Here is a 26659-nt window from a genome sequence, read left to right as displayed (position 1 = left end):
GGAGTGACCACCCAGGATAACAGTGCAACCATGAGGGTGGAATGGGACACCCTTAGCTGATTAACTAGATGAACCTAGGGGTGTAGTTGGCTTTGCCGGAGGGCCGTCAATGGGGGCCGGGGCGTAGTGCTCGCTCTGCCAAGGTTGGGGTGTAGAGGTTCATTCGATTTGGTTTTGTTAGTCACCCACCTTGGGGAGGTGTACTGCATTTGTACGATTGGCGAAACCTAACGAGCATCTATGCACGAGGGGAGTCTTTGTAAAGGCTACGTAGTGAAACCTTACCGACTCACCTTGGTAGTGTTTGAGGGTTTGATCGACCCGAGGCATAAAGGGATCACGACTTGTGGGTAAAGTGTGTAACCTCTGCAGAGTGTTAGAAACTGGTATATCGGCCGAGATCACGGTTAAGAGCAGCCTTGGGATCCTCTTTGATTAGAAGAACTTTGGATATTTTTGTGATGATGGTTAATAATGATGTTATAAATCTGATCTCTAGTATTTCCTCTTTTGAGGAGGTACTTCTGGGTAATAACTGGGTTTATTACTAAAACTTGGCTCTACTGATATTTATAAATGTTTGACCAACTAAAAGCAACTGCTTAACCTCAACTCCATATACAGCTAGTCCACTTTAGCGAAACGGGACATTTGCTGAGTACGTTGATGTGTACTCACCCTTGCTTTACACACCACCCCCACCCCAAGTTGTCCCCATTGTACCCAGTGCTCAGGAGGTGCTGCTGGCAACATGGAGGACTTCGAGGAGTTTCAGGACTACAACGAGTTCTAGTTATTTCTTAGTGGCAAACCCCCAATCAGCTGCCTGTGTAGGCTTATCATCTACGTTTCGTATTTCCGCACTTTGATAGTTATGTTAAAGACAATGGTTATGTAATAGACTCTGTGAATGTCTTGGACATCTTGATGTAATTAAGTACCTTTCCGCTATTCATTTCAAGCATTGTGTGATGATGTCCAATTATGTAATCACTGTGTACGTGAGTTTCTGATCCTGGCACGTACATGGTTTGCCTTCCAAAACCGGGTGTGACATAAGTGGTATCAAAGCCCTTGCTGACTGTAGGACCGCTAACCTACACTAGAATGGTCGTCATAAGGACTATAGACCCCTACTCTTACCTTGACCTTAGAGTTCTTTCAAAAGTTGGTCATCTTGACCAACTCTATGTTATCCACTTATCTCAAAAAGTTTTGTCTCACTTTTCTTTCTGTTCACTTTCTGGTCTCTTAGTTCTACTCTTACTCTTGTGCTCACGATGTCTTCTGTAGATGGCCCGTATCAAGTGCACTGCACGTAAGTCTGTGATCCCCTTTTTGCCTTCTCACCTGGCGGAGCGTCCACTGCGTCGCACGGTGCCAGGTTAGGCCAGTCACCTGGAGAGACTGCATCGTCGCCTGCACGAGGAGCAGGAGCGCCGACGCCAGGAGCAGGAGCAGGAGCAGGAGCAGCAGGACTCTTCCCCCTCGCCTCAGTAGGAGGTGGAGTCTGAGAGGCCGCCTTCCCCTGCACCTCAGCCAGAGATGCCCCCTGCACCACCACAGGGCATCCCGGCTGCTGGAGGAGACCCTGACGGAGACGGAGACGACGACGACGCCGGTGGCAGTTCGAGCCACGGCACGGAGCTCTCGGAGGAGCCGAAGCCAGAGGGATGGATCGCTAGACCCATCACTCATGACGCCGCTCGCGGGTGTCACTTCCACGACGCTCTCGACACCCTGCTGCGTCGGGCCTTCGATCGACACACTTGGTCCATAGAGTACCATTGTGTAGTCTACCAGCATCGTCGCGGGTTATACCCGGACTAGTGGGAGGCTACTTGCTTGGTGCGCCGTCCGGATGATGATCCCCGGGGTGCAGAGGCCTTCTAAGAGCACTATTCTATTACTAAGAGGGATACTGCCGATGCAGCCATGCAAAATGCAGCACGACGGGCACTTTCTCAGTATTGCTCGTTGTTCAGCGGGGTAGCTGATGGCCTCGACCTGAAGTACTACCCTCACCGTTCGACCGGCGGTGCTGGAGGTGTGATTGCCTCGCCAGTTGGTGAGGGCAATCCCAGGCTGAACAACATGGTCAACTTGGCTGTCGTGCTCAACACAGAGTTGGACCACGCCCTCGACGAGTTGGGCAAGGTTCGGGCGGAGGTTGCGGAATTGCGTGCTAAGTGCGCAGCATGCCACTATCTGGATGGTGGTTCTCCCGCCCCTGTCGGGATTCAGCACCCTTATCGTTCACCGTCCCGTGGTCGCTTCGACTATGGTACCCCAGACTGCAGGACCTGCATAGATTTAGATCCATAGATTGATGGAGTCGGAGTCTGTAATAATGCTTACTTCAGTGTCTTAGTCTAGTTAGTCTTAGTTCGAGTTAGTTTGCTTATCGTATGTTGGATGCTTGTTATGATGGACATGTAATGAAGTTGGATCTTTGTAATGATTGTCATCAAGCTGTGGGTATCCCCTACAACTTGGTGTAGTTATTAATAAAGTTAGTTATTTAGTTGGGTAATCCATTTATCTCCACTTTCCTCTTTATCTGAGAAGCTGTCAGTGAAGATGGTCAATTGTTCAGTGCTATGAAGATTTTCTATACATCTTTTCTTATGCTGAAAGACTGCAGAATCAGATTTGATATATGTGTGTGATTTCTATAGATGTATGAGAATAGGCGCAGAGGTGCGAGGCGTGCTCAGCCTGAACAGCAAGCACCCCAAGAGGAGGCAGCCCCGCAACAGCATTTGCCACCGCCACCACCGATGACCATTGAGAAAATGTTCCTGATGCAGACCCAAGCAGTCCAGGCAATTGGTCAGACCTTAGCAGCTATGCAGCAGGTGCAACAACAACCACCACTGCCTCAGCCTCCAGTGCAAGTCCAGATGCCTCAAGTGCCTAGAGACAAGTGGGCAGAGTTAATGAGGGGCCATCCCCCTATTTTGTCCATTCTGCCGATCCCATGGACGCCGAAGATTGGTTGCGTACCGTGGAGCGTGAGTTGCACACTACCCAGTGCAACGATCGTGAGAAAGTGTTGTACGGTCCCCGACAGCTGAGGGGAGTAGCCCAGTCTTGGTGGGAGTCTTACCTTGCCACCCATGCCAACCCTGAAGCCATCATTTGGGAAGAATTCAGGGACAACTTCCGTCGCTACCATGTGCCCGAGGGACTGATGATAGTAAGGAAGGAGGAGTTCCTTGCCTTGAAGCAAGGTCCCCTGTCCGTTAGTGAGTACAGGGACAAATTTCTGCAGCTGTCACGTTATGCCCCAGAAGATGTCAACACAGATGCCAAGAGGCAGTATCGCTTCCTGAGAGGATTGGTTGATTCCCTCCACTATCAACTGATGAACCACACCTTCCCTACCTTCCAGCATCTGATCGACATAGCAATCATGACAAAAAGGAAGCGTCGGGAGATGGAGGACAGGAAACGCAAGATTGGTGGACCTCAGGTTGGGAGCAACAGCCGTCCTCGCTACTCAGGCAACCCACCTCAGCCATTCAAGCAAGGTCACCAGCACCAGCATCAGTGTCAGAACTAGCAGCAGTACCGTCAGAACAACCAGCAAGGAGGAAATCAATACCAGCGTCAGAGCAACCAAGCAGCCCGTCTTCCTGCCCTAGCAACCAACTAGAACAACCAAGCAGTGTCAGTGCAAGGAGGAAGTCGTGCATGCTTCCACTGTGGGGAACAAGGCCACCGGGCGAATCATTGCCCAAAGAAAGCAACTCAGCAGCCAGCTCCCAATGCTCTAGTCAGACAGAATGCAATGCAGCAAGGAGGCAACAACCGTGGGCAACCTCGTGCCCAGTATGGAAAGGTGAATCACTTGGAGGCCGACACAGTCCAGGAGACTCCAGAAGTGGCACTAGGTACATTTTCAGTCGAGTACCATTCTGCAAATGTCTTATTTGATACTGGAGCAACACATTCTTTTGTGACTGCATCATGGGTAGAATCACATATTATACCAGTAGCACCCATGTATCCACCCATGAGAGTTAGTTCAGTTAGTGGAAGGACCCAAACTGATAGATTTTGCCCTAGTGCAAAGGTTCAAATAAGGGGGATAGAGTTCTCCACTGATTTAATAGTTATGGGTAACCAGGATACAACTATAGATGTCATCCTAGGGATGAATTGGCTAACCAAGTATCAAGCCAGTCTTAGTTGTGATAAGAGAACGGTGAAGTTAGTGTCCTTATCAGGAGAAGAAGTGTTAGTAGAATTGGTCTTGTCTGGACCAAGGAAAGGGAGTTGTCACCAAGTCACCACTCATATTGAGGAGATTAAACCATTAGAGGCTATCAATGTAGTGTCAGAATTCCCAGATGTGTTTCCTGAGGAGTTACCAGGTATGCCACCTGAAAGGAAGGTTGAATTTTCCATAGAGCTTATACCAGGCACCGCCCCCATTTCCAAGAGATCCTATCGAGTGTCCGGACCAGAGTTGGTGGAACTCAAGAAGTAGATTGATGAGTTGTCGGAGAAAGGCTACATCAGACCGAGTACCTTGCCTTGGGCAGCCCCAGTGTTATTTGTGGAGAACAAGGATGGCACGAAGAGGATGTGCATCGACTATCGAGCTTTGAATGAAGTCACTGTCAAGAACAAGTACCCCCTGCCCAGAATTGAAGACTTATTCGATCAGTTGAGAGGAGCCAGTGTGTTCTCGAAGATAGATCTGAGGTCAGGATACCATTAGCTTAGAATCCGACCTTCGGATATACCAAAGACAACATTCATCACCAAGTATGGACTATATGAGTTCACAGTCATGTCATTTGGTTTGACGAATGCGCCAGCTTACTTCATGTACTTAATGAACAGCGTGTTCATGGACTACCTCGATAAGTTCGTAGTAGTGTTCATTGATGACATTCTTATATATTCCCAGAATGAGTAGGAGCATGAGGAGCATTTGAGGAAGGTACTCCAGAGGCTACGAGATTGTTAGCTGTATGCCAAGCTTAGCAAGTGCGAGTTCTGGATCAGTGAAGTCATATTCTTGGGTCACATTATAAACCGAGAAGGATTGGCTGTAGATCCGAAGAAGGTAATAACTATCTTGGACTGGAAAGCACCAAAAGATGTCCGAGGAATCAAGAGCTTCATCAGAATGGTCGGTTATTATCGGCGTTTCATTGAAGGTTTCTCCAAGATTGCTAGGCCAATGACAGCCTTGTTGGCAAAGAAGGTTGAGTTCAAGTGGACCCCTGCATGCCAGATGTCCTTTGAGACATTGAAAGAGAAGTTGACAACGGCACCAGTACTGATTCTGCCAGATGTTCACAAGCCATTCTCAGTATATTGCGATGCTTTGTACACCGGACTGGGATGTGTGTTGATGCAAGAAGGGAGAGTAGTGGCATACTCGTCCCGACAGTTGAAGATTCATGAGAAGAATTATCCTACTCATGATCTGGAATTAGCAGCTGTGGTTCATGCATTGAAGACCTGGAGACATTATCTTTATGGGCAGAAGTGTGATATCTACACGGATCACAAGAGCCTCAAGTACATATTCACTCAGTCAGAGTTAAACATGAGGCAGCGAAGATGGTTAGAATTGATCAAGGATTATGAGCTAGAGATTCATTATCACCCAGGCAAAGCAAACGTGGTTGCGGATGCTCTGAGTAGAAAGAGTCAAGTTAATATGTTGGCCACTCACCCGATGCCATATGAGCTAGCGAAGGAGTTCGATAGATTGAGTCTCGGATTTCTGAACAACACCCAAGGGGTGACAATCGAGTTGGAACCCGCTCTAGAGCAAGACATCAGGAAAGGTTAGAAGGATGATGAGAAGATCAACGAGATCCGGCAGCTGATCATAGATGGGAAATGCAAGGATTTCTGTGAAGACGCAGAAGGAGTGGTATGGTTCAAGGATAGACTGTGTGTCCCCGATATCAAATCGATCTGAGAATTGATTCTCAAGGAAGCTCATGAGACAACATACTCCATACGCCCTTGTAGTGAGAAGATGTACCAAGACCTAAAGAAAAGATTTTGGTGGTACGGTATGAAAAGGGAGATAACAGAGTATGTGGTTGTATGTGATAGTTGTCAAAGGATTAAAACAGAACATCAGAGACCTACAGAATTGTTGCAACCGTTGCAGATTCTTCAGTGGAAATGGGATGAGATCGAAATGGACTTTATAGTCGGTTTGCCCCGCACTCATATTGGTTATGACTCCATCTGAGTAGTAGTGGACCGTTTGACAAAAGCGACCCATTTCATACCAGTCAAGACCACCTACAACAGTGCAGTGTTGGTCGAACTATACATGGCTCGGATTGTGTGCTTGCATGGCGTTCCGAAGAAGATAGTATCAGACAGAGGCACTCAGTTTACCTCTCATTTTTTGCAGCAGTTGCATGAAGCTTTGGGCACACACTAGAAGTTCAGCTCAGCTTACCACCCACAGACAGATGGTCAAACAGAGAGAACCAACCAGATTCTGGAAGATATGTTGAGGGCTTGTGCCTTGCAAGACAAGATAGGTTGGGACAAGAGATTACCATATGCAGAATTCTCTTTCAACAACAGCTACCAAGCCAGCCTGAAGATGTCACTGTTTGAAGCGCTGTATGGAAGGAATTGCAAAACTCCATTGCATTGGGATCAACCTGGTGAAAGACAAGTGTTCGGTCCAGATATTTTGCTTGAGGCCGAAGAGAACATCAGAATGGTTCGAGAGAATTTGAAGGCAGCGCAGTCCAGACAGCGAAGCTATGTTGACACCAGAAGAAGGAAACTCGGTTTTGAAGTGGGAGACTATGTCTACTTGAAGGTGTCACCCATCAGAGGAACCAAAAGGTTTGGAGTCAAAGGCAAGCTAGCACCCCGATATATTGGGCCGTATCAGATTCAAGCAAGACGTAGAGAAGTGGCATATCAACTCAGTGTACCGGAGAATTTGTTAACTGTGCACGATGTGTTCCATGTGTCTCAGTTGAAGAAATGTTTTAGAGTGCCAGAGGAGCAGTTGCCAGCAGAGGATCTTGAAGTTCAAGAAGATCTGACATATACTATAAGCCAACTCAAATTCTAGAGACAGCAGATCAGGTCACTCGGAGAAGTACCATCAGGATGTGCAAAGTCAAATGGGGTCATCACTCAGAAGAAGAAGCAACTTGGGAAAGAGAAGATGATTTGAAAGCCGAGTACCCTGAGCTCTTATCTAGCCTGCCCAGAATCTCGAGGGCGAGATTCTTTTAAGGGGGATAGGTCTGTAACACCCTGAATTTGGGGGTATAAAATTTCTTTCTAATTATCACCCAAATTCATGTGTTACTCTTCTCTCTCTCACTCTAGGTTCATCTCTCTCTAAATTCTCTTTCCCATTTTCCCTTTTGAGTAGAAATAGCTTAAAGTTAGGGGGATTTAATTATTTATTTTTTGCCAAAACATTTTGAGTCATGACATGTTGCATCATGCTGAGCTTAAAATATTTTTTGAAGTGTTGCACAAGTTTGAATTTATTTGAATTTGAAACCTAGTTTGAATTTGTATTTGAAAACCCTATAGAAAAGAAATAGAAAAGGAATTAGAAAATCCAGAGAAAAATAAAAAGGAAATACAGCCCAGCCGGCCTAACTCGGCCCAGCCAGGCCGCGCGCCCGCGTCGCCTAGCGGCAGTTCTCTCTCTCGCTCGCTTCCAAGTGGGGCCGACCTGTTGGCGCCGGTTTCTTCGCCCGCTCGCCCCTCCTCTCTCTCTGTCTCGTGGACCCGCATTGCCAAGTGTTGAGCCATTGCCCCGAGCGCCCCTTTCCTCTCTCTCTCTGCGCAGTGGACCTGTCCTGTCAGCTCCGCCCTCCCCGCGCCCGCCGTGGACCGGCGAGTGCACACTTGCGCACGTTGCCGGGTTTCTTGGCCACGACGCCCGCCCACACGCCCAGCTCCCTTCTTAGAGCCCCACCAGTGCCCCGCGCTCGCCCCTCGCCTCATTTCGCACAGCTTCACCCTCGCGCTCTGCCCACGCCGCCAGCCGCCGCCGGAGACCCGCGCCCGCTTTCCCGACCGTCCAGGCCGCCGGAGACCGCGCCAAGCCTCCCCGAGCTCCGCCCTGAGGTGAGACACCTGTCCTTGTGCCCAATTTTCCCTATTGCGCTCTGTGCTCGGCCAATTTCGACTTCGCTGGTGCTTGGCCGCGGCGGACCGCCGTGCTCGCGCGGTGGCCGGCCGATTTAGCCTGGTCTAGTTCCCTGGTGTTAGTCCCTAAGGTGCCTCTGTCTCTACTGAAGTTAGCCAAGGCCTTAGCGCGCCTTAAGCCCCCTCCCCGTGACTGGGATTCCTCACCGGAGTTACTCCGACCCGCCCGAGACCTTCTCTCCGCCGTTCTCCCCTCTCTACCCGCAGATTCATGGTCTTTTCCCCACCATTGAATTCGCCGTGGCGTTCTCTCCCTCTCTGCCCAACTCCGGCGACCCCAGAGCCACCCTAGCTCACGCCTACCCCAACTCCGGCGACCCCACTGCCACAGAGAGGAGCAGCGCCGCCCGCAGCCGTTCACCCCTCCCCGGTCTGATCCCTTCCGTCTGATCTTCATCGCACAGCCCAGATCACGGATAACGCTTCGCGCACGCGCGCCTGACGCCATGGCCCGCCTGTCAGCACCCAAGTCCCCTGGCGTTGGGCCCGCTCGATCAGTGCGCTCTCCCCCTCTGTCGCTGACGCCCCTGGCCCGCCTGTCAGCGCTCGCCCGCCCGCGCGTGCGCCCTCGGCCCGTAGATCTAATCTCAGCCGTCGGATTTAGATCTGACAGTTAGATTCATCTGATACCCCTTCGCGTGGCTGTTTTGTTAAAGAGACCCTCTGTTTATTGGAAATCAACCCACCGTCCCTAGTTTTCGCGCACAGGCCCCTGTAATCTTGCAGATTTAGCCATGGACTTTTAAATATTCATAGAATTAGACCTAATTTCATATTTTGAATTCCCAAACTTGTTTATTTCATAACTTTTGCATATGAACTCCAAATTTAGTGATTCAAATTGCAAAATGTTCATAGAATTATTCTCTGTCTAAATAAAATGGTTTCATTTACTGTCTACACATTCTAATTTTTATGATTAAGTATGAACTAATGTAGATGTAGATTTATTTATTTAATAAAATAAATAAAAGGAGAACCTTAGAGATTTAAACAAGTTTAATCTTGTGAGATTAATAATGTGTATTACATGAGTTCATCTCTGTTTTAATTTTTAGGTCACAATAAATAAATTGATATATGATTATGTACTTGTAAGTAACACTTGGGGAAATAATAATCTATTTTCAAATGAAGTTAATGTATGTTATAGTTTATGTTATAATTTGAATTCATTATCCCTTATGTAGTATGGTGTCTTTTTAAGATGTGTTCAGATGTTTGTACATGTTTGGTGTGATGTTCATTTGTACTTTCCAAATGTATTGAATGCATGCTTGCTTTATTTAGACAACAAGTAGTCCTAGGTTCCTAAGTGTGTTGTTGGAGACCTCCCTGAGCAACAACCTGGTGAAGGCAAGTGTCCTCTGACCTATTATGTCCTATCTACTTATAATTCACTGTCCTGCATTACTTTATGAAACCTAAGGATTGACTAGTCTGTATTTACTTATCCTTGTTTACCTTTTTGGGTTATCATGGTTATCATTTTGCTATTGCCTTAACTTTAATCAATGAACATGATGTGAACATTTATGATACGATACTGTTATCCTGATTATGTTGATGAACTTGTGATACTCTAGGGGGCTCAGGCCTTTTTCCTGAGTACCTCTCTGTAAGGACCTATTCTTGGAGTGACCACCCGGGATAACAGTGCAACCATGAGGGTGGAATGGGATGCCCTTAGCTGATTAATTAGATGAACCTGGGGGTGTAGTTTGCTTTGCCGGAGGGCCGTCAATGGGGGTTGGAGAGTAGCGCTCGCTCTGCCAAGGTTGTGGTGCAGAGGTTCATTCGATTTGGTTTTATTAGTCACCCACCTTGGGGAGGTGTACTGCGTTTGTACGACTGGCGAAACCTAATGAGCATCTATGCACCAGGGGAGTCTTTGTAAAGGCTACGTAGTGAAACCTTGCCGACTCACCTTGGTAGTGTTTGAGGGTTTGATCGACCCGAGGCATAGAGGGATCACAACTTGTGGGTAAAGTGTGCAACCTCTACAGAGTGTTAGAAACTGGTATATCGGCCGAGCTCACGGTTAAGAGCAGCCTTGGGATCCTCTTTGATTAGAAGAACTTTGGATACTTTTATGATGATGGTTAATAATGATGTTATAAATCTGATCTATGGTATTTCCTCTTTTCAGGAGGTACTTCTGGGTAATAACTGGGTTTATTACTAAAACTTGGCTCTACTGATAATAATAAATGTTTGGCCAACTAAAAGCAACTACTTAACCTCAACTCCCTAAACAGCTAGTCCACTTTAGCCAAACGGGACATTTGCTGAGTACGTTGATGTATACTCACCCTTGCTTTACACACCACCCCCATCCTAGGTTGTCCCCATTGTACCCAGTGCTCAGGAGGTGATGCTGGAAACATGGAGGAGTTCGAGGAGTTTCAGGACTACGACGAGTTCTAGTTCTTTCTTAGTGGCAAACCCCCAGTCAGATGCCTGTGTAAGCTTATCATCTACGTTTCGTATTTCCGCACTTTGATAGTTATGTTAAAGACAATGGTTATGTAATAGACTATGTGGATGTCTTGGACATCTTGATGTAATTAAGTTCCTCTCCGCTATTCATTTCAAGCATTGTGTGATGATGTCCAATTATGTAATCGCTGTGTACGTGAGTTTCTAATCCTGGCACGTACATGGTTAGCATTTGGTTTGCCTTCCAAAGTCGGGTGTGACATCACTCCAAGACACAATACAAAAGATCAAATCCTATCCGATTCCCAAATCCACTCCAAACACTTAGTGGCTTGTGAGAGAGAGATTTTTGTGTTCATTTGAGTTCTTATCGCTTAGATTGCCTTTTTCCCATTCTTATTCTCAAGTGCTTTGTAAGCAAGGCAAGAGACACCAAGTGTGTGGTGGTCATTGCGGGGTCTTAGTGACCCGTGAGATTAAGGAAGAAGGCTCACTCGGTCTATGTGACCGTTTGAGAGAGAGAAAGGATTGGAATAGACCCGGTCTTTGTGACCTCCTCAACGGGTGTTGGAACTTGCTCACCTGGGCAAGTTGATCCAACGAGGGAGTGGAAAGGGTGCAAGCAAGGTTTAGTGTGGGATGGCAATTGCTCTATTAATTTGGCCTCTCAAGGGCACTGTACGGGGGTATTTATAGGTACCCAAGTGTCGAACGTCCCAAGACAAGGATGGTTATGTCCTCGGGCACCCGGATTATCCCCAGAATATTCCCATAAAGGAGGGTTACAGACTGTCATTACAGAAAAGCTATTACAGATGAGGCCCGTAACCTACCTATCCACGCGGGGCCCGTTGCAGTGGGCCGAATTCCACGTGGGCCTCCGGGCGAGATGAGGGACGCGGGACCAGCAGACTTCGTCTTGCAATGGAGAGGACGAAGGGCAACCGCGCCAGTCGTCACACGTTCGTTGGTTTAGCGAACCGACGAAGGCTTCGCGCGAAGGGTAGCGTCTTCGCCTTCGCCCCAACAACGGGGACTAGGTTCTTTGGAACCGAACCTTGGTAAAACAAATCACCTTGTTCATTCGCTTGATTCTCATTCGATTTGTTTTCCCCTCTCTCTCGGACTTGATTTTAGTTCTAACGCTAACCCCGACTTGTAGTGTGTGTTTAAAATTGTAAATTTCAGATTACGCTTATTCACCCCTCTATAGGCGACTTTCAATTGGTATCGGAGCCCGGTGCTTCATTAGAGTCTAACAACTCGAAGTGATGTCGGGAGATCACGCCAAGAGGGAAATCGTGACCGGCGACAAGCCCGCAAGCTCGGGGAGAACTCTTTCGAGGGAGTCCGGCAACAAGCATAGGGAGGAATCCTCTTCCTCCATCAAGTCGCATCGGAAGGGTGACAAGAAGAAGAAGATGAAGAAGGTGGTCTACTACGATACCGACTCTTCAGCACCCTCCACATTATCAAGCTCTGACTCGTCCGTCGCTTCTAAGCTCCATGAGCGCAAGAAGTATAGTAAGATGCCTCTACGCTATCCTCGCATTTCAAAATGTGCTCCATTACTTTCCATTCCCTTAGGCAAACCACCATATTTTGATGGTGAAGATTAGTGTATGTGGAGTGATAAAATGAGGCATCATCTAACCTCACTCCACGAAAGCATATGGGACATAGTTAAATTTGGAGCGCAGGTACCACAGGTGGGGGATAAGGACTACGACTCGGACGAGGTTGCCCAAATTAGGCACTTTAACTCCCAAGTCACTTCTATACTCCTCGCCTCCTTGTGTCGAGAAGAGTATAACAAGGTGCAAGGGTTAAAGAGCGCCAAAGAAATTTGGGATGTGCTCAAGACCGTGCATGAAGGGAGCGAGGTGACCAAGATCACCAAGCGGGAGACAATCGAGGGGGAGCTCGATCGTTTTGTCCTCGACAAGGGAGAAGAGTCGCAAGCCATGTACAACCGGCTAAAGACGATGGTCAACCAAGAGCGCAACCTCGGGAGCACCAAGTGGGATGACCACGAAATGGTCAAGGTTATTCTAAGATCCCTTGTTTTTTGCAATCCTACTCAAGTGCAATTAATTCGTGGGGATCCTAGATATAAACTAATGTCTCCCGAGGAAGTAATTGGCAAGTTTGTGAGCTTTGAGCTTATGATCAAAGACTCCAAACATATTGTCAACTTGGAGCAAGGCACCACCTCCACACCCGTCGCATTCAAAGCGATGGAAGAAGAAAAGAGGGAGTCTACACCAAGTAGGCTTCCAATCGATGCCTCCAAGCTCGACAACGAGGAGATGGTGCTCATCATCAAGAGCTTCCGCCAAATCCTCAAGCAAAGGAGGGGGAAGGACTACAAACCCCGCTCCAAAAGGGTGTGCTACAAATGTGGTAAGCCCAGTCATTTTATTGCAAAATGTCCAATGTCAAGTGAAAGTGACAGGGACAACGACAAGAAGGGGAAGAAGAAGGAGAAGATGTACTACAAGAAGAAGGGCAGTGATGCCCACGTGTGTCGGGAATGGGACTCCGATGAGAGCTCCACCGACTCCTCCGACGACGAGGATGCCGCCAACATCGTCGTCAACAAGGGCCTCCTCTTTCCCAACGTCGGCCACAAATGTTTCATGGATAAGGACGGCAAGAAAAAGAAGGTACACTCTAGAGCCACCCCTAAATATACAACATCTAGTGATGAGGGTAGCTCTAGTGAAAATGAAGATGATTTACTTAGCCTTTTTGCTAACCTTAGCATGGAATAAAAGGAAACATTAAATGAATTAATAGAAGCTATTCATGAGAAGGATGAACTCTTGGATAGCCAAGAGGACTTCCTTATTAAAGATAACAAAAAACATGTTAAATTGAAAAATGCTTATGCTCAGGAAGTAGAAAAATGTGAAAACTTATCTAAGGAGCTTAGCATTTGTCATGATTCAATGTCTAGCATTAGAAATGAAAATTCTAGCTTAGTTTCTAAGGTTAAAGATTTAAATGTTTGCAATGATTCTATTTCCTGTCTTAGAGATGAGAACGCTAGATTAAAATCTAAGATAGAAGAATTAAATGTCTGCAAACCCTCTACATCTACTGTTGAGCATGTGTCAATTTGTACTAGATGTAGAGATATTAATGTTCATGATATAGATGACCACCTTGCTATAATTAAACAACAAAATGATCACTTAGCCAAATTGACTGCTAAAATTAATGAGCATGAACTTGAAAATGAAAACTTTAAGTTTGCTAGAAGCATGCTCTATAATGGGAGACGCCCTGCATTAAGGATGACATTAGTTTCCAACAGGGAAGCAATGTCAAGCTTAATGCCCCTAAAAGATTGTGTAATTTTGTTAAGGGCAAGGCTCCCATGGTTCAGGATAGTGAGGGTTACATTTTTTATCCTGCTAACTATCCTGAGCACAAAATTAGGAGAATTCATGCTAGAAAACCTCACATTGTTTCTCATCATGCATTCATGTATAAAAATGAGGCTTCTAGCTCTAGGCATTCTACACAAGTTAAAATGCCTAAAAATAAAACTCCTGCTGCATCAAATGAGCACAACATTTCATCTAAAACTTTTGATGCTTCTTATGTTTTAACTAACAAATCAGGCAAAATTGTTGCCAAATATGTTGGGGGCAAACACAAGAGTCCAAAGACTTGTGTTTGGGTACCCAAGGTGCTTGTTTCTAACGTCAAAGGACCCAAGACTGTTTGGGTACCTAAGAACAAGGCCTAAAATTGTTTTGTAGGTTTATGCATCCGGTGGTTCAAGTTGGATAATCGATAGCGGGTGCACAAACCACATGACAGGGGAGAAAAGAATGTTCTCCTCCTATGAGAAAAATGAAGATCCCTAACGAGCTATCACATTCGGGGATGGAAATCAAGATTTGGTCACAAGTTTGGGTAAAATTGCTATATCTCTGACCATTCTATTTCCAATGTTTTTCTCATAGATTCTTTAGATTACAACTTGCTTTCAGTTTCTCAATTGTGTAAAATGGGCTACAACTGTCTATTTACAGATGTAGGTGTTACTGTCTTTAGAAGAAGTGATGATTCAATAACATTTAAGGGAGTGTTAGAGGGTCAGCTATATTTAGTTGATTTTAATGATAACAAAGCTGAACTTGACACTTGCTTAATTGCTAAGACTAATATGGGTTGGCTCTGGCATCGCCGACTAGCCCATGTTGGGATGAAGAATCTTCACAAACTTGTTCATTTTGAGAAAGACAGGGGTTGTAGCGCATGCCAAGCAGGGAAGCAAGTTGGCACTCATCATCCACAGAAGAACATTATGACAACGAACAAGCCACTAGAGTTGCTCCACGTGGATCTTTTCGGCCCGATATCTTACATAAGCATCGGCGAGAGTAAGTACTGTCTAGTTATTGTGGATTATTCTCGCTTCACTTGGGTATTCTTTTTGTAGGAAAATCATAAACCCAAGAGACCTTAAAAGGATTCTTAAGATAGGCTCAAAACGAGTTCGGGTTAAGAATCAAAAAGATAAGAAGCGACAATGGGACGGAGTTCAAGAATTCTCAAATTGAAGGATTTCTTGAGGATGAGGGGATCAAGCATGAGTTCTCTTCTCCCTACACACCTCAACAAAATGGTGTAGTGGAGAGGAAGAATAGAACTCTACTAGACATGGCAAGAACCATGCTTAATGAGTACAATACACCGGACCCATTTTGGGCTGAGGCGATTAACATCGCCTGCTACTCCATCAACCGGCTCTACCTTCACCGAATCCTCAAGAAGACATCATATGAACTCCTCACTAGTAAAAAGCCCAATATTTCATATTTTAGAGTCTTTGAAAGCAAATGTTTTATTCTTATTAAAAGAGGTAGAAAATCTAAATTTGCTCCTAAGGCTATAGAAGGCTTTTTACTAGGATATGACTCAAACACAAGGACATATAGAGTCTTCAACAAATCCACTGGATTAGTTGAGGTTTCTTATGACATCGTGTTTGATGAGACTAATGGCTCCCAAGTGGAGCAAGTTGATCTTGATGAATTAGATGATCAAGAGGCTCTGTGCGTCGCATAAGGAACATGTCCATTGGGGATGTGTGTCCTAAGTAAACCGAAGAGCCCACACAAGCACAAGATCAACCGTCATCTTCCAACCAAGCATCTCTATCCAACCCAAGATGAGGATCAGGCTCAAGATGATGAAGTTGAAGATCAAGAGGTTGAGCCACCTCAAGAGGAGGACAATGATCAATGGGGAGATGAAGATAATGAAGACAAGGAAGATGATCAAGAAATACAGAGTCAAAGACCGCCACACCCAAGAGTCTACCAAGCAATTCAACGAGATCACCCTGTCAACTCCATACTTGGTGACATTCATAAATGGGTAACCACTAGATCTCGAGCTGCTCATTTCTGTGAACATTACTCTTTTGTTTCCTCTATTGAGCCATAGAGGATAGAGGATGCATTAAGAGATCTGGATTGGGTGCTAGCTATGCAAGAGGAACTCAACAACTTCACGAGGAATGAGGTATGATATTTAGTTCCACGTCCTAATCAAAATGTTGTAGGTACCAAATGGGTATTCCGCAACAAGCAAGACGAGCATGGTGTGGTGACAAGAAACAAAGCCCGACTTGTGGCCAAAGGGTATTCACAAGTCGAAGGTTTGGACTTTGATGAAACTTATGCACCCGTAGCTAGGCTTGAGTCAATTCGAATATTACTTGCCTATGCTACTTACCATGGCTTTAAGCTCTATCAAATGGACGTGAAAAGTGTCTTCCTTAATGGACCAATCAAGGAAGAGGTCTATTTTGAGCAACCTCCCGGCTTTGAATATAGTGAGTACCCTAACCATGTTTATAAACTCTCAAAGGCGCTTTATGGGCTCAAGCAAGCCCCAAGAGCATGGTATGAATGCCTAAGAGATTTTCTTATCACTAATGGCTTCAAAGTCCGAAAAGCCGATCCTACTCTCTTTACCAAAATTGTTGCAAAATATTTGTTTTTATGCCGAATTTATGTTGATGATATTATATTTGGGCCTACTAACAAATCAACTTGTGAAGAGTTTAGTAGGATCATGATACAAAAATTCGAGATATCAATGATGGGGGAGTTGAAGTATTTCCTAGGATTTCAAAACAAGCAACTCCAAGGGCACCTTCATCTATCAAACAAAGTACATTCAAGACATACTTAAGAAGTTTGGGATGAAGGAAGGCAAACCCATCAAGACACCCATGGGAACCAATGGGCATCTCGACCTCGACACGGTAGGTAAATCCGTAGATCAAAAGATATACCGGCCGATGATAGGGTCTTTACTCTACTTATGTGTATCTCGACCGGATATTATGCTTTCTGTATGCATGTGTGCAAGATTCCAGGCTGATCCTAAGGAAGTTCACCTTAGGGCCGTGAAGAGAATCATGAGGTATTTAGTTTACACTCCTAAGTTTCGGCTTTGGTACCCCAAGGGATCCACTTTTGATTTAATAGGATATTCTGATGCGATTGGGCAGGTTGTAAAATTGATAGAAAGAGCACATCAGAGACTTGTCAGTTTCTGAAGAGATCCCTGGTGTCTTGGTCTTCAAAGAAACAAAACTCCGTAACTCTTTGTTGACACGGATTTTGGTCTTATCAAAATATATGCTATGCGGGCTAAATAACTTCGATTAATGGACCACAACTCCATGATGGGTGATAAAAATAATACACCCATAAAATAAATATGTACTCTGTATACAAATATGGCGCCTTCGCATAAATATGCAGTTAGGGCGATACTTCATAAATAACGGACTGCGTAATAATACAAAGCATTTTACTTGAGTAATGATCAAATAATTAGGCAAGTTGATTGTGCATACTATCATGTGAGAGCCACATAGAAAATAGTAGACACGTGCATCCTAGTTAATAAACTTGGTGTCAAAATACTACTCCACGTACACTCAAAAGTGCATGCATATACGAGTATAAATTTTACCGGGAAATAAATAAACCTTTTCTTAATCAAATAATTAAAAGAAATAAAGGTTGGATGCACACCGCCATGCAGAAAAAACTTCCGTGACTCGCACGCATGCTTTTGAATGCCGCATGCAACGAAGCCAGCCATCCAGGCGCGGCATCCTTTCCCGCTCACAATTCACGCACGTCACCCACGAACGCACGTCTCTCATCATACGGTTTAGTCGCGTCCGCGCGCGATTTTTCCCGCGACCACTGTTCAACTTGTTGTTGGTGGTGCCTATAAATGAAAGGGCACAGCGAGCGTAGAGAGGATCGAGAAGAAAAAAAGGAAGTGCCTCCAGGCTGCCGTTTTGAGTTGCCTGCTGCTGCGCCATCGAAAAAATCTTTCGTCGTCAGGCTGCCTCCAAATCACCGCAAGACCTGCTGGCTGCTGCACCCTGCCTCTGCCGCATCATCCTCAGTACAGAAGAGGAGTTCGCGGTGAAGGCTGCCGCTGCACGTCAGATTTCCTGTGAAGGTGAGAAAAAAACATGGCGTTCTCCTGATCCTCTTCCTCTCTTCATCTGCACGGCTCCACGGCGCTCGGCAGCAAGCAAGTCTTTATCAACATCTCCATGATCCTTGCCTCGCGGCGGTCAGTCGATGGAGGCGTCGCGGACAACTGCTTCAACAACGGCAAGGTGTGCAAGGACTGGGCACTCCTGGTTGAGCTGGCGATTGTGGTGGCAGAGCTGGATGCCCGGACCCCGTGGCATTGGAGCGGCGGTTTGGGCACTCTCCCTCGTTAGCGAGACAACTACGAAATTTAGATGAACTTCTTGTTCAACGACGAGTCATGATGATATTGGAAGCTAAAATCCATTGGGATCTTGCCCCAGGTGTTTAGGATTCCGTGTAAAAAGTGTGTGGGGACACGGATGACGGATCCAGCAGCCTGGTGTGGGCGTGGACACGGATGACAGCTCCCCATTTGTTGCCACGCGGGGGCATGGGCGTGGTGACCCCTCTAGTGAAAGGCGACATTCGCACCCAGCTGCCTGGCCCAGCGTCCACCCCACCGGTCCACCCCAAATCCACAATTGAGCTTCGTCCACCTGCACCTTCATCCCCGCGTGGGAGTCGCTCTGTCGCTGCTATGGTGGGCCCTGCTTTCGTGCGGTCCCACGTGTAGCTGCTGCGAAAGAGGGTACGAGGTGGGGCGCGACCTTCCTCGCCGACCTCGCCATCGCACGGATCCACACGGCCTCTAGGTCTTAGAACTGTCGCAGCATGGGCTTCGGCGATGTTCTCTTGTCCGCAGCCATAGGATCATCCCCTCTTCGCATTTTGGAAACCTACATCTATTGTCATCCTCAGTCATGAAATCTTGGTTTTTTTGTCGCCAGACACCGCCTTCAAGAGCCCCTCGCTTTGATGCTGAGAGCGTTCCTGAGTCAGATCTTACGAAGGCCTCCATGGTGTAGGTTTGTTTTTCCACTTACCTCTGCATGTGCATCTTATCATTTGGTTGTTGGGTGCTCTTCATGGATTTGTGTTCTAGGCGTCCTTTGGTTTTGCTGAGAGTTTAGAGTATCGCTTATCTCATTATGGTTCGTTCATGGCAGGAGCTTAGGAGGCTACAATTTGTCAAAAATGCAATTTCATTTGATAGTGAAATAACATGTCAAGCAGTTATTAGCTACTATTTTTACCATTCATTTGACCTAGAAAATATTCATCTGAATATATGTTAGGTTGCTCCTTTGTTTCTTCCTCACTTCCGTTATCTTATAGAATAGCATTGGTTTCTTTTCTTTTTTGTTCTTTCTCTCAGGGACCAAACCTCTCAGATAGAGCAAGCCAGAATGGAGAATTAAAATAAACAACATTAGCGCAGATGATTAGATCCCATAGTGCAATTAACAATCTGTATGCAACCTCATATACTTTCAAGGTTACATGAACATGAGACCTTCAATAAAAATAACATCACACTTGTTGGTATAGACCACTTCTTATCTATCTATTTGGAAGCACCTTTTGTTGGTTAATAGTGTTGGTATTCCCTCATTTGGTGTAAGACCCATGTACTCTAAATCTATAGCAGCCATAAAAATAGTCATATACTTAGCAGGCACGAAAAAGTAATAAAGCAGCCATATACTTAACAATAGGCGTGAAATTAGAAAAGATGTTACTCATCATAACTTTCGCCCGTAGTGTATACCAGGCAACCACTAAACACCATGCCAGAGTAACTCCCCTGGTAGGCGACAACAACTTCCATTCTTGATACTTCGTCCAAAGTTCAAGAATCAAGACACATATTACCATTTATGTGCATAGCTCTACAGATGTTGTCTGATAGAAAAGGCCATCGTCGGCTCTTTTTTTGCTTCTTTGTATATGCAATGTTGGCTTGTTTCAAAAGAAAAAACTCAATCATCACAAAATAGTATACTATTTACCCATTCCCTTATAGTGTAAGAAAAGAAATGTTCTCCGCAACTTGGAGAAAAAATGATACTTTGTTGATCACTAAAATAGAAAACTAATTTAAGACCCTCTTCTCTCGGTTTCCCTTATGCTTCCATTATGTTACAGAATATATGTTATCATTCCTAGGACTGTGTTGAGTTTGTGATCCAAATTCTGCATATGGAGGCAGTGTTGGCGAGCAGAGCGGAAGCCCACCGCTGGGAGGCTTGGGCCGGACAACGCTAAAGTGAACAATAATCCCAAACAAAGAGTGCTACTATGAGTTAATTGAATATTTTAAGACATGGACATTTGGTTTTAAGTGTTTGCACAAATTCTCTATAGCTGGGAAAATTACTAATTCTTTATTGAATGCAAGTGGCTCAGATCTCCTTTAGCAAATTATGTCGTGAGATGCAAACATGTAGTGTGCTACTAATGCACATTGCTATTTCTTTTTGTTTTGGTCCGATAGATTGGCTAACAATGCAACCATATGTAGAGGAAGGTGAAACTCTTTGACAAGATCCTACAAGGCAGTTAAAGACATATGTTGAGACCGTAAAAATAGTAGGCCCAATGAAGACAATTGAGACTCTTTGGGTGAAATTAATTTGCAAAGATGTATATAGGACTGATAATGGGTTATCAATTTTACACTTAATTTTAAGGATCATGTTAGAATCGAGCTCTATTTATATTCATCATTGAACTAAAATTGATTTAGGACATTAACAAAATGTGAGGAAACATTTGGATCGCGATCCATTACCACCCCTAGATGTATGAGAAACACAATCGTCTAGATAGTGCTGAAGATATCTTTGAACGGGATACTCAACTGAATTATAAGGCAGTTGACCATTATATTTAGCCAGTATTTGGTGTGAGTGGGGCAGATATGGAGTTGCGCCCCAACAACTTTTACAAGGCTATTGAACTGATGAGGCAAGCAACACTAGAGCCCTCTCTTGAGTTTAAGAGGCGGGGTATAATATAATCTGTTAGATTCATGTTATTTTTAAATTTTCCTGTGTATTTTATAGAACATTCATACTAATAATATGATTGATGCAACTGAGAGAAATGAGCCTGTTCAAATGAAAGTGTATAAATATTTAAAATTGTGGAGCTTTTATTTTGATATGGAGGAGAGCCTCAGAACCTTAGACTCTACCTGTGCGGTTTATGAGAGAATATTGATTTTACAAATTGCCATTCCACAAATAGTTCTCAATTATGCGTATCTTCTCGAGGTAAGATCTTTCTCAAAAAGTCATGGTTTTAAGTGTATTTCCTATACGCTAAAACATATGATTTAATTTGTTTTCTGTCTCAAAAGTCATGGTTTTATGATTTAATTTGTTTGCTGAGTGCACGAACGGTTTAGCGCCTGATAGGGCGCTTTCTCATTCTAGTAGCTATGAAAACGAGCAGGTGAAGGTCGTGTCTAGCTTCAGTATCTTCTTTGGCGCTGCCAATGGCCACCGGGCACCGGAATTATCTCTTCAGAAACCTCATGAATGATCTCTTTAGAAACCAAACGATGCTTCGGATACAACGGCGTGATAAGTATCCATCGCCATTTTTTCTCTTTCGTGTAGTTTCAGAAACTCTTCTGCTTTTAGTTGGAGGCATTCTTCAGAAGGGAAGCAGTATAATTTGATATTAGTTCCAGACTAAAGATGGCAATGAGTACCCGCGACCCGATACCCGATGAATATTTACTCCATTAGGGTTGTATATGGACTAAATATTCTACCCATGGTTCTCTTATTAGACAAAAACATTCACACCCAATGGGTAAACGGGTATTAGAACGTTATGTCCTCACCATACCTGTTAACCCATGGGTATAAAATACCCAGTATAAACTTGGCCAAAAAACATAAACTTGAGCACTTGGCCTTGCCCAAAACAAATGAAACCCTAGCTATATAATCTCTAAGTGGATTCTATAGTTGTTTCTTATGCAACTATGTAATTAGATATTATTTCTATAGATCTGAGCACAATTCTAGCCATGCAGTTTATTTTTTGCAGTCTTGTGTGTCTATAATGTTAGAAATCAAATGGTGTGATGCTTAATTATGACACATGGTTTATTTAGATTTCATGTTTTTAGTAGCTGGTATTTTTTACAATTCATTATATTTGTTGAATGATGCTTACCTCATATGATATATGTTTAATCTTTGTGTGTATGGGGATCCGGTGGGTGACCCATACCTACATGGGTATGGGTATAGGGCAAATCCATACCCACCCGTGAATATAATCGACCCGACAGAATTTTTTTTGTCGTGGGTATGGGTATAGGATAGTAATAACAGGTGGGTACTTACCCATTGTCATCTCTATTTTTTAAATGAACTGGACAGGAGAGCTACCGATTATATTAATAAAGTAGAAGTGGGTCGGCCGGACAGAACAACAAACAACAGGCGGTTGTATTGGGAAATCAACACGCCGACACCATACAACTCAACTCGTCGATTGGATTGAGACATCAACACGACATAACATTCACCGCCGACACAGAGTGCCTAAACAACACAAACAGTGGCAACCCCAAACACAAAGCCCTTCCAGAGTCATCGTTACCAAGCTCAACACAAGATACGAGCATGTCCGACTCTGCCAGATGGGTCGCACATTGCCAAAAGCAACACGATGACGCCTACACCAAAACGTGACACATAAGGATGAAGATAGTGATGCACCATCGTGCCAAGCCTCGACACACCCACACGCGTCAGCAATCTTGATCTAACACCCACCTTTGGTTATTTGCCTGACCTCCAAAACAGTCCAGACCACGAGGAAGGGGGCTCGCCTCATTGTCGAGCCACATCCCTTAACAAGGCAGCTTCGACTTCACGTGCAAAAAAAACCCCACGTCCACCCGCAAACCTGACGCCAAGAAGTGAAAGCATGGGTCGAAGGTAACATTGAGGTCGAGACGAACTAAAAGACTGAGCAATGTGACACCCTTAACAGGGAAAGTGGCGCCGGACAGACGTCCCCAATGCTTTCACCCAAGATGCCCTCTAGCACATCGAAAGACTAGTTCCCTAGATCAAAGCAAGTAGCCTCCGTCGTCGCCACCGCCCTGGCCGCCACACAAACCCCTCCAGAGGGGCACGACGCGCCGGCTGCCACAGTAGCCGCAAAGTTGTATCGGTTGCCATCCTGTCCGGCTAGGCACACTTAACTAGGGAAAAGCATTACTTCCACATAATGCTTGGGAGAATTTGCTTTGTCTAGTTACATTCTACATCTCTGTGTGAGAATCACAAGAATGTTGCTGGCTTACTCTGTAATTGCTCCTGAATCCTGACACACCATATATTACAGTCGAAGTTTTCTGAACTAATTAATATTTCAGTTATTAACTGTCAATCATGGCTATATATCATTTATTTGCTGAAGCTATGTGCATAACTTCATCAACTCAGTCACCACTTCTTGACATTATTTTAATAAAAAATAGCCCTTGTGTACAGTATCTATATTTGTTGTGCTTGAAAATAAAATATGTATGGACATGCATTCTACCTTGGGAAGATGTTCGTTCGTTCTTCTTTCTAGCAAACAGAGATCTGTATTTGCTTTGTTGACAAGCAAAATTACCAGGTCCCGTTATGTTACATTGTTTCTGTGCTGTCATAAGTACTCCAGGCAGCAAGCTAATCAGAATAAACCAGTTATTCTGATCGGATCGATTGATTGACCAAGTAACTAATGCTGTCGGACACAGTACCTTGTAGCAAAATGGTTCAGATCGTGCCTATCTATACTGAAACATTTACTCGAATGTTTGAGAGTATAAAAACACATGATCAAATGCAGATCAGTCTCCAATGAAGAACTTCATAAAAGCAATTCGTACAAATTAGCAGCTGGACACTGCATGCATGACTACATCGCAAAAACTAAAACCTATCCACTAGAAAAGCAGTACTAGCTAGGAAACTAGGTGAGGTCTACGATGGTTCCGGCGTGCGCGAGCACATCGACGTTCCTGAAGAAGCGATGCATCATTAGCAGGAGGACGTCGGTGGTGAGCAGGCTGTCGGAGCCGGCGCAGTGCGCGCGGCCGGCGGCGCGCTTGACGCCGAGCGCGGTGGCCACCTGCTCAAGCCCCCCGCGCATGGCGCAGCATCTGGCGAGGTGCTTCACGTCGAACACACTGTGTCCGAACAGCCGACGGACCAGGGCGAGGAAGCCGTCCAGCGTGTCCGGCAGTGGCTGGCCGCCGGTGAGCGCCTTGGCGAGGTACCCGAAGTCGTAGGAGCCCGAGAAGGCGGTCCAGGTGAGCCACCCGCAGGCGAGGCCGCTGCGGCGGAACCCGGCGGCGAAGTCTTCGGGGTCGATGCCGAACTCGTTCAGCATGGCGAAGTCCATCCCCTGCTCGCGGAGCATGGCGATGGAGGCCGGCGCGTGCGGGTGAAGCGCGGGGTCGAAGCCCCGGATGTTGAACTGCCACGCGATGGGGAACCGGCCGGCGGGGCCCGACAGCGCGATCCCGACCTGCAGCAGGTTGAGGTCGTCTACGTTCCGCTTCACCAGCTCGTAGCTCTCGCGCGGACCGCGCATGTACCGCGGCAAGTTCGAGTCGTGTACCGCGCCGGGGAACTCGGTGTCCACGCACACGCAGGGGTAGCGCGGCAGCACCGCCGATAGGTTGGAGAGCTCTTCGTCGAAGTTGCTGGCCCAAACGTCGCGCACGGCGGCGTTCATCGACGCGCCGATGGACGTGAAGACCAGGGGTGGCGCCATGACGTAACGGGGACGGCTGCATGGCGGTGGCGGCACGTGGATGAGTTCTGACTTGGAGTACATCGGCATTGCTTCAGGTGGTTGTGCCTTGTCGAGACGTTTTGATCTTGGAACGTGGGCGTGGTGCCCTGGTTTTATAGGTAGGGGCAGTCGGACATCACGGGCGTTCGGACATCGGCGAAGCGGACCACCTTTCGTCAAAGTTTGCAACAGAACGGAATATACGGAATACGGCTCTGCACAGCCGACGCGATGAGGGACTGGGCGCCGTCGATCATCGCCACGGCGCTGTTCGCGCTCCTGTGCCCGGGCGGCGTGCTGCAGATGCCCGGCCGGCACCGCCCCGTCGACCTCATGAACATGAAGACCAGCTTCCCGTCCATGCTCGTCCACGCCGTCATCTACTTCCTGCTGCTCATGCTCTTCCTCGTCATCCTGCGGCCTCACCTCTACATCTGACGTGAGCGTGTTCCCCACCCCTTCACACAAGCTTCTAGCATGTTTCAGTTTCTTCTTTCTTGGGATGCAGTTTTGGGCCCTTTTAATAGCTTTGTAACCTTATGAACCAGAGGATTATATAAGTAATATGCGATCCGTAGCTTCCGTTGGGCAATAAAGAACTGAAGTTTCCCTGCTTCCTGAAAACTTTTAGTTTGCTTCAGAGTTTCAGGCTTCAGTGTGTCAGTTTATCTGGACCGAAGTTTCGTCCCAATTTTCGTCTCCTGCAGCATGACGTGCATGGTTTTAAAAAAAACACTAACAGAACATAGCACAGTATGGCACAGCGTGGATTTTCAGTGTCTATTCCAATTTTTTTTACAGCAACAATTTGAAATTCATCGAGTGACTACTGACTAGTGCAAATATGTGCATCTTTCAGTGTTCTGATATCTGTTCCTATCTAATCGCATATATCACTCCCCGTAACTAAGAAGGAAACCAGCTATCAGATTTTAGTGTTCAATGGTTTAGTCATGCTGTCCAGTGACTTTCTCCTGTAGTGTAGTCATGCATCTTTCAGTGTTCTGATATCTGCCAGCCTTTCACTGCACACACACAAAAAAAAAAAAAAAAGAGTCCAGTTGCAACTAGAGAAAGTAAGGTGCTAACAGCTGAAACTGAAAGTAAAGTGCAACAATACATCGGATTTATTGTTTGGGTTTGCCTAGGTTAATTGCAGATTCATATTTCTGGAAATTAGAGGCCAGCCACTACTTTTGACTTGACGACAGTCACAGGGCATGATGCATCAGACAGCACATAACTTCGTCCAGCAAAGTAAAAACAATAAGGAAAGCTAGATATATGCAGGTGATACGCATGCTGTATCATTTCGTCGGCACACTGGAAGTTCGAGCCGTATTCCGTATATGACTGGACTGCGTTTTGTGTCTGATGGAGATCAGGATCATGAGCGATGCTTTAGTGATCGTCGAGACAGATGTAATATTGCATATAGAAATTAGTGATTGTACCATAAAAATTAGAATCTGAATGTGCACCCTTCATTTTGAATATTTTTATTATATTCATCAACTTATTTTTTTTAATGCTAGATCTACAACTATTTCATCCAGATTATATACTCTTCCAATATTTAATTGTTATAAAATTCTTGTTATGTAATGGTTGCTCAAAGCAGGTTAAGAGTGGGCTGTTTTAGACTCTCCCCATAAATGGGCTATAACATTTTGTACTCTAAATTTTAGGGGGATTCTCGTCTTACATGTCCAACTGTGTCCTCTAAATCTAGGGACGCTGTTGGATCCTCATATATAGAGTTTCTCTCTCCTCTATCT

General features: G+C 45.5%; 2 protein-coding genes across 2 annotated transcripts; one reads left to right on the top strand and one right to left on the bottom strand.

The window, feature by feature from the left end:
- Window positions 1-19090: 19090 nt before the first annotated feature.
- Window positions 19091-25034, bottom strand: LOC103631416 (probable CCR4-associated factor 1 homolog 11). The gene has a single exon (XM_035960161.1). It carries the CDS (start codon window positions 24927-24929, stop codon window positions 24054-24056), a length of 876 nt encoding a protein of 291 aa, XP_035816054.1. The 5' UTR covers window positions 24930-25034; the 3' UTR covers window positions 19091-24053.
- Window positions 25035-25091: 57 nt separating this feature from the next.
- Window positions 25092-25440, top strand: LOC100304084 (uncharacterized). The gene has a single exon (XM_023300447.1). The coding sequence runs from the start codon at window positions 25113-25115 to the stop codon at window positions 25317-25319; it is 207 nt and encodes a 68-aa protein (XP_023156215.1). The 5' UTR covers window positions 25092-25112; the 3' UTR covers window positions 25320-25440.
- Window positions 25441-26659: the final 1219 nt, after the last annotated feature.

This window comes from Zea mays, chromosome 6 (genome assembly GCF_902167145.1).
Source record: "Zea mays cultivar B73 chromosome 6, Zm-B73-REFERENCE-NAM-5.0, whole genome shotgun sequence".
NCBI lineage: Eukaryota > Viridiplantae > Streptophyta > Magnoliopsida > Poales > Poaceae > Zea > Zea mays.
Note: the sequence above shows the minus strand (reverse complement) of the source record. Positions and strands in the feature narration are given on the sequence as shown.

What these genes read in the sequence shown, in the direction of transcription:
- LOC100304084 (XM_023300447.1), top strand. Translation starts at nt 25,113, where the DNA reads ATGAGGGACTGGGCGCCGTCGATCATCGCCACGGCGCTGTTCGCGCTC.
- LOC103631416 (XM_035960161.1), bottom strand. Translation starts at nt 24,929, where the DNA reads ATGCCGATGTACTCCAAGTCAGAACTCATCCACGTGCCGCCACCGCCA.